Genomic DNA, 9,012 nt, shown 5'->3' on the forward strand with positions numbered 1-9,012 from the left:
GATTTAACTATGGTATAAAACTGATTGAACAAGTTTTTAAGCTTTCAAACTTATGAGACATATTGAACTTTATTGAAAATTTTACATAAATCTTAAAGATCCTTAAATTTAGTTAAGAGCTTATTTGATTAAGTTAGTAAGAAGTCAGATTTAACTCAAAGAGCATGTTTTGGCCGATAATTTGGTAAAATAAATTTGTTAGATCGTGTTAATGATTTTTAGTATCAATTAAGAAAAAATGCATTTTAAATAATTAAGTTGAAGATTATTTGCAAGATTACGATAGTCACTGAGGAATTGAGCTCGTTTTTTATTATTGAATTTTATAAGTTATGTTTCATGCAAATTTATTTTTTTGTGTTATGTTTTGGACTAAAGACATTAATTTTATGTTGTGTTCGTGTATATTCGACTATGTTTTTCTATGCCACCCTTTTAGTGCAACTAAGTAGTCAAGTTTGTTATTTGTTTAAGTTTGATATCCCTCACAATGATGCACCTAACAATGTACTACAGTAAAAACGAGCCTCTTTTTATTTTTTTATTTTTATTTATTATGATAAGATTTGACACCTAATAGGCTAATAGACCCATTCTTGCTAATTATACCAGTGACTATAGGCATGTTTGACATGAAGCTTTTGGAAGTGTTTAGGAGCTTCTAGCTTTTGACTTTTGATAAAACGCTCTAGTTTAAACAAAAAGTTCCGTTTGACAGTACGAACATTTAGCTTTTAGTTTTAACAAAACGCTCCAATTCTAAAAGCTACTTTATGTAGCGTTTAATAAAACGCCCCTGAGCTTTTGAAATTAATTTTCATAATTACCCTTAAAATATATATTTATATATTTATTTATTTTTAATCAAGTGTCATTTTATGTAATATATTTCAAAAGCTTCCAGCTATTTTTGTCAAACATTCATATAACAAATAAAAGCTACAACTTCCTGCTACCAACTACCTGCTACACGCTTCCAGCTACCCGCTACCAACTAATTGCTACCCGCTTCCAGCTAACAGCTACTTTTGCCAAACACGTCATATATAAAAGAGAAATTAAATATCCTGCTACCTTTTAATCCTACATATCCTCCTAACCATTTAAATGATGACATGTGTCATATTAGTATCCTAAAATATCATTAAATAATCATTAAATGTTACACATGTTATCATTTCATTGGGTAGAAGTATATGTAGGAACAAAAAATAGAAGGATATTTAATTTCTCTATATAAAATGTTTAATTACAAGTAATTAACATGATGACCTTGTCGAGTGCATGGCTAGTTTTGAATTTAATTTCTAAGCTGATTTGATATTTATGGTTGAATTTAGGGCCGTTGGTGAGAGGATGTTTTTATAATGGGCTTATTTTTAGCTAGAGTAGTCTTCAACTTAACTTTTGCGTTTAGTTAATCTAGGGTTTCTTTTGATTATTTTAAGGTATATTTATTATTATTTAATTTCCTTTTTATTAATCATTTCTTCATGAGGGTTTAGGATTCCTACTATGTATAGAGTTATTATAAAATTAGAGATTACTTTTTCATAAGAAAGGAAGACTTTCATGGATATGTTCTTGAGCATTAACCATTATCTTAGTTTTCAGCTATTTCCATTCCCTGTCTATATATCTGTATCATTGATTATTGAATTTCCACGAAATGTGGTGGGCTCTCATGATGATTAAAGAGAGCATGTGTCAGCGTACCTGTCTTTGTGGAGTTCATCGCGAACATCGATTATTACAAGATACAATGCTTCGAATTCAACCTCATTGTTTGTCCGTATATAGAATGATAGAATCCTTCCCCATTAGGCATTGTTTGTCTTACATTGTTTCACTATCCGAGAACAAGTCTTTGAGGTTCTCTTTACATATAGAAGAAGACAATACAAAGCTGCAGGCCCATCTAGAAACATGTTGAACCTCACGTATGCCTATACTTTTTTCCACATCCTTCTCCAAAAGTATTGAAAATTTTCCAATATTAAATTTCCCTACTTCATGGCTGAACTAATGTCGGAAGTTGAATCAACTCCTAAAGTCAAAAAAAAAATCGTTACTTTTCATCGTAAAGATGATTGTTTAGTAGAACAAACTTTGACCATATTTTAATAAGTTTTATATAACTTTCACGAGGCGATTCCAATATTAAATTTCCCTACCTCTTCATTTTCTGCCATTTTTTTTTACTTCATGTAATGAATTGCACAAGTTTTATTGATTGTCAGATTTTATTTCTACACAAGATAACAGTATAATTATCCAGTATAAACAACACTCGATTTACATTCAGATGTTAAAGTTCATTCACACAAGGCCATTCCCTTAATCAAGTTGCTTCTTAATCATGTAAATTGGCAATCATGCATTTGCCACAACTCATAAACACACATGGACATTTGATCAAAAATGTTTAAGCTTTCTTGATGAAAATCTAGCTAGCTAGCTAGCTTATCTTGGATGGGAAAAGGGTATCCGCAGAATCATCATCCAAGTTTAAAGTATCATCATCATCATCATTCAGATTCGTGGAGTGGTGATCGTCATGCGAAGATGTGATGTCCGAGTTCTGGGACTTATTAGCTTTCTGTTGCTGATGCTGATTAAACATCTTCTTAAGTTGCTTTGCTTGTTCTTCTATTCTCAACTGTAAATTCCTTTGAATCTGAGATTGAGCAGTTTTGTGGTCAAACAGACTGATTTTTAACTTCAAAATTGACATCTATTCTTTAAACTTGTATCAAGAACTTGAGAATGAAACCAAAATTTTCACCATATTTTAAGATACGGAGTTATCATAGATTCGTACGTACCTCTAGCTGCTCATGAAGTTGCCTCTGGACAGCAAGTTGCATTTGTAGTGCATCCTTAAATTGCATGCCACTGATGAACAAGATCGACCAGAGTTTTAGATAAACGATAGAGAAGAAACGAAACATTTATCAAATTTAAGACAGAAATTGTAAATATTATTACGTTATATTTTCAATCTGCGATATCGTATCCATGGTAGTTCTCTTCTCCGAATTTCCTACAGACACAACAGAAACCTGATGATGAGAAATTCATAAAACATTTCTGAAGCATATTTTGAATGTACTATAAAAACTTAAAAGTTAAAGCGAACCCCATGATTGATTACCTTTTCCAGATTCTGGTAAGTACTTTGCTATTCTGTATTTCTGAAATACCAATCAAAACTCAATCAGAATAAAAATAAAATCTTGTAAGCTGCTTAAACAAGAAGCTAGATTTGTTCGATGATGATGAATACCTGTAAATGACTTTTGACATGAAAGATCGTCAACCCTTCGGAGTCCATAAGTTTCAATATCGCCTTTGGCGTCGCCTCTATAAAAAAGTTAGAAAAAACCACATACAGATTAACGAATATTCAATCATGTACATGTAAAGGTTAAAGAAGTACTGTTTATATATATACAAGATTAATTAATTAGGTATTAGGTATACTTACTTTCAGCACCACCTAAGCAACTCACACACTCCACAAACCGATCATGGAGATCTTGAGTCCATCGGATTCGTGTTTTACTTGGCATAACGTTTCCGGGATTTGTACAGTTGACGGAATGTTGCCCTGATGCTGGTTTTATACGTCCAAACTGACCCTGCTGAAAAAGGAAAGCGATTTTTTTTTTTCAGAAAAACAAAACGATGATTAAAGAATGAAAAACAATACAAAAGCTTACACCAAGATCCTGATTTCCATCAAAACAAATAGAGGGTTGTGATTGTCTCCAATCAGAAGTATCAGATTCGTCGAGTAACTTTCTTTTAAGTTCCCTAATCTGATCTCTTTCAGACTGATTATTACTGCTCCTCATCTTGAACGATGATGATCTCTGGTAAGAACTGAAGATCCCATTGTCATGAGGATGCATGAAATGATTATCAAATCTCATCTGCTGAGGCACAGAAGATACATCAGTTTCATCGTTAACATGAACAGACCGACGAACACCATTCTGGGAAAACCCTAAATATTTTTCGGTCGCGAAAACTGCAGAAGCTGGTGATCCAATCTGTTCCATGATCGTCTTACTACACGATGGAACTTCTTGTCTGTAACTTATAATCTGTTGCTGTTGATCTTCTTGAAGGTTAGCATCTCTTGCTTCGATTTCCGAGGGCAAAATGGTAATTCCAACTTGCCAGGGTTGTTGCTGGACTGCTGCTGCACCCCCAAATTCTCTAGCTTTAAGATTGTAAACCGTTTCATGGTTATAACCAATCTTTAAAGTATTCATTATTTCTGTCAAAAAAAAAAAAAAAAAAAAACAACTTTTTCCGGATCAAAACTTATAGCGATTTTGATTGAACTCGTCAAAAATTTATGATCAAGATTCAAGATTTGTGCAATAAGAACACGAGGAATATCAAGAAAAAGAAAAGAGACCGATGGAAGAATTAAAAAATATGAGTGTGAATAAAGTTCTTTCTTTGTAATACTCAAAAGGAGTATGCAAATATATTAACAGCATAATGGAAGACACTTCATATATATTATTCCTTGTAAGGATATAAACAAATCAACATCAATCGTCTTTCGATGATTCCAACTTATAAAAAATTGAAATAATTAATTTATCCAAAACTTAAATTATATTTCCCTTCGAAAAAATTTGTACCTTGCATGATTCGCCTTCTTGTTGATAAAATCTACAGTGTAGAAAAAAAAAAGAGAGAGAGAGATAGAGGCTCATATTTAAGCTCCCGAGCCGATTGGTTTATGATTCCGAAAAAAAATTATTTAATTTAATTTATAATTTATAAGATAAGATAATAAGAGAATATTAGAGCTACGGCATCTATTTTTTTTCTAAAAATATATATAATTTTGGGTGAATTTTAGCATATATTCATATTCATGTTCAAATTTTTTCCATTTTATTCCAAAGCACAAACTCAATAAAGTAAATACGAATAAGCAAAACTTTAAGTGTGTTAGATTGAATTGAACCAAGAAGGGTGAAAAGTGTAAAATGGCTATAATTTTTTTCTGGAGAATTTATAATTTATGAGTTTAGGATCTCCAACTCCAGTCCCATTTTTATATAAAAATAATGTAAAGTTTTCTCCAACCTCACTACATTTCTTTCACCATTTTGATTTTTTATATAAAAATAATGTAAAGTTTTCTCCAACCTCACTACATTTCTTTCACCATTTTAATGTAAAAAATAGTATATATAACAACAATTTTGGTGTTAATTATATCATTATTTACAAATGATGTCAAGTTGTCAACGTTTCATGTGTTAATTCTAGCTCCTCAAGTTTCATATTTATTTATTTCTAGTTTATTAAATATGATTAGGTATATTTTAAATATAGTAATTACTTAATAATTTTTTTCTAGTTTATTAAATAAGATTATGAATATTTTAAATGTAATAATTTATTTGGTTATAATTTTGTAATAATATAATTTATAAAACTTTTATAAATAAAAAATGTAAATAAAAATGTATAAACCTAAGACATTGAAGGGTGATTTTTGATAAACTATAAAAGGCTAAAAAGAGAATATATATATATATATATATATATATATATATATATATATATATATATATATATATATATATATATATATATATATATACTTATTGATGAAAAAATAATGTAAGACATAATATAAAGTTGAAAAATTAAAGAATATTTACTATATAGGGGTGAACATTTGAACTGGACTGATCGGATCGAACCGGAACTGGTTTATGGACCAAACTTGTTTGATAGAAATTAGTAGACCATGAACTGGACCAATTGAGGCTTACCGGGTCTAGGTCCGGGTCTTCCAGTTCTTGTACCTGTTATACATTTACTACATTAAATGTATATGATACAACTCGTTGAGGCCCTATTGAACTTAGTTTATCTATTACTTTAAAACAAATACATGTTGGACCAGACCTACTCGGTTTTCTACCCGGATCGATTTTGCATGATTCAAAGACCTGAGATTTCGAGAACCGGACCTACTCTAAAAAATCGGTCTAGTTCAACTCTAGGTCTGGGTTCGACTCCCGATCTAGTCTGATCCAAATGTCCAAATGCTTACCCCTACCATTTACATTATTTTCTAAAATGATTTTGGGTTGGAAATGATTTTATTTTGACATTTTGGGGGTGTTTGACAAAAAAAAATACTTATTGTTTATTGACTTATAATTTATTAACTTATTATGTTATCTTATAACCTAATAAGTTAGATATCTTTTCTTATCTTATAACCTAATAAGTTAGAATGAGATAACTTATTAATAAAATAAATTATTAATCGTTTTCCAACGCAATAAATAATTTTTATCCCAATACTTTTTTAGTTCGACAAACACCCCCTTTGTATATTTTATTTATTGAAAATCGAAAGGTGCACATTGACAATTGGTAGCCCTTTCCTTTTGTTACGTGGCAAATCAGGGGTGAGCGTAATGCGGTTTTGTACGGTTTTTGGTCAAAACTAAACCAAATACCGCAACTTTGGTTTTTTGAATTTAGAAACCGCACCGTTCGATTTTATGCGGTTCGTTTTTTTGCGGTTTTTTGTCAATTATTTTATTTGGTTTTTATTTGGTTTTTGTTTGGCTTTTTTTTAATAAAACTCAACAACTCAACGAGTTAATTTGACTCAGATGAGGAATGTTAATCATTTTTTGAGAAACTTTATATAGAGATGAGGAGCGTCAGATTGACTCTCTTACATGAAACGTGAGAATGATGAAAGTTTTATCTCAAAGGTGATCAGGGATACTCTTATAAGGCTGACAAAATTAAAGCTCAAATGATATCTTGGAGATGAACTGATACCACCACCTCTTGGTTTAAAATCAAAGAACATAATCACTCATCCAACATCCTCTTATGCTTGAATATAATACAAATTAAATATAATATTTATGAAGGCAGTAATATCAATTAATGTATTAATAAAAATGACATTATCGTCACTAGTATTCTTCATATTTAAATGTTAAAAAATGTAATAAACATTATTTGTTCTTGTAAATATCACTATACGTATGCTTAAAAATATACAATATTCTTTTGATAAGATAGATATTTATATTTATAGATTTTTAATTGTCATGAGTTCTTAGTTTTTACAATTATTAATACTTAATATATATATATATATATATATATATATATATATATATATATATATATATATATATATATATATATATATATATATATATATATATATTCGGTGCGGTTCGGTTTTTTGTGGTTTTTATAAGACTAGAAACCGCACCACACCGAACATTTTTGGTTTTTACAAAACTAAAAACCGCACCGTCAGTTTCATTTCAGTTTCAGTTTTTCGGTTTCGGTTTTTTCGGTTTGTGGTTCGGTTTTTTGCTCACCCCTTTGTGGCATCATAAAAAAAACATAATTAATATAAACTTATAGCTACTTTTTCTCTTTTCTTTTTTGGTTTCCAATAATTTCCTAATTAACCAGTTTAGAGAAGGGAAAATGACTTATATGGGTAACTATGTTTTAAAATCGTTCAAAAAATACCATTCAAGTTTGGTGTGTTCAAAAAACACCATCCAAGTAAAACATTTGTACAAAAAAACACCAACGAAGTACATTCTTTGTTCAAATTTGACATTTGATAACCGACAATTACTGGTAAAAAATAAGTAAAGGAAAAAAACAATAGGAGAATGACTCAAAGAGGTAACTATGTTTCAAAATCGTTCAAAAAACACCATCCAAGTTTGGTATGTTCAAAAAACATCATCCAAGTAAACTTTTTGTACAAAAAAACACCAACAAACTATATGTTTTGTTCAAATATTACCCACCGGTAACTGGTTCTTATAGACTAAATGATAACTTAGCTTAACTATTATGACATGACATAATAATGATCGACAAAACAATAAATGATATATTCCTCCTTTAAAAACCAATTTAGGGTTTCTTCATGAACGAATGACTTATTCTTCTCCTATGCATGATTGCTCGTCTTCTTCTTAAGTGATGATCTCAAACTCAAGTCCAAAACCCTAACTCTTAACTTAAGGCAAAAAGGGCTCATTTACCCCTTCCTCAATGGACCTCCCTCACCTAAGGCCCAAATCCATAAAAGCCCAAAAAGGCATCCAACCCCAACTACAAGGCATCTAAGGCCTAATATGGCCCAAGAACACCCCAATATTGCCTTAAGCCCAAACAATGACATGCTACAATCAGGTGGGCCCGAGGCCTAACTTAAACAAGTCTGTGCATAGTCTCATCATATGTTGAAGCCTCTGCGATCCGAATGTCGAGCCAGTACGCCCGACGTACTCAAGGCGTATGCCCAACATACTCAGCTATGGTCAAGAACCGCCAATATTCCGAAGGCCCTAACTTATTCATTCTAAGTGTGATTTCGTCATTCTTTATATCTACGGGAGCTAATTTAGGCATCAGACAGCCATATCGAGGGTTATGGCCTTCAGACTGCAATTCTTAATGTTACCTTAATGCTAAATTAGATTTCGTCATTCCAAGGTACAACCGAGGGTAGGGACCGAATGTTCGGTTTATGTTTGAGCCCAAGAGCATATTAGTAAGTATCAATTCGAGCCTGAAGTTTGGGTTTATGTTAGAAAAGTTTTATGGCATGGGAGAGTTGATAGTATTGTAGAGCTTCTCATTTCCTTCACGTGGATATAAAGAACGAAATTGGACTTCGAATGAAGAAGTTATGGCCTTCGGAAGATTGGCGGTTCTTGAGCCTAGCCGAGTACGATGGGCGTATGTAGGAGTACGTCGGGCATACTTGCATAAAATCCAGACCGCAGAGGCTTCAGCATCTGTTGGGCGTATGAATGGACTTGTTTAAGTTAGGCATCGGTCCCACCTGATTGTAGCAGGTCATTTTTTGGGCTTAAGGCCATGTTGGGGGTTCTTGGGCCATATTAGGCCTTAGATGCCTTGTAGTTGGGTTTGGATGCCTTTTTGGGCTTTTTATGG

The 9,012-nt window shown here is 31.7% G+C and overlaps 1 protein-coding gene across 1 annotated transcript; it reads right to left on the reverse strand.

The window, feature by feature from the left end:
• Positions 1-2,280: 2,280 nt before the first annotated feature.
• LOC145055120 (uncharacterized) lies at positions 2,281-4,756 on the reverse strand. Its single transcript, XM_079003413.1, has 8 exons — positions 4,662-4,756; positions 3,723-4,285; positions 3,488-3,644; positions 3,287-3,363; positions 3,155-3,194; positions 2,989-3,043; positions 2,826-2,895; positions 2,281-2,677 (listed from the first exon to the last, which is right to left on the reverse strand). The coding sequence occupies exons 1-8, from the start codon at positions 4,666-4,668 to the stop codon at positions 2,459-2,461; spliced, it is 1,188 nt and encodes a 395-aa protein (XP_078859539.1). The 5' UTR covers positions 4,669-4,756; the 3' UTR covers positions 2,281-2,458.
• Positions 4,757-9,012: the final 4,256 nt, after the last annotated feature.

Source organism: Lactuca serriola, chromosome 5, assembly GCF_051521515.1.
Source record: "Lactuca serriola cultivar US96UC23 chromosome 5, Lser_US96UC23_V15, whole genome shotgun sequence".
In the NCBI taxonomy this organism is placed as follows: Eukaryota; Viridiplantae; Streptophyta; class Magnoliopsida; order Asterales; family Asteraceae; genus Lactuca; species Lactuca serriola.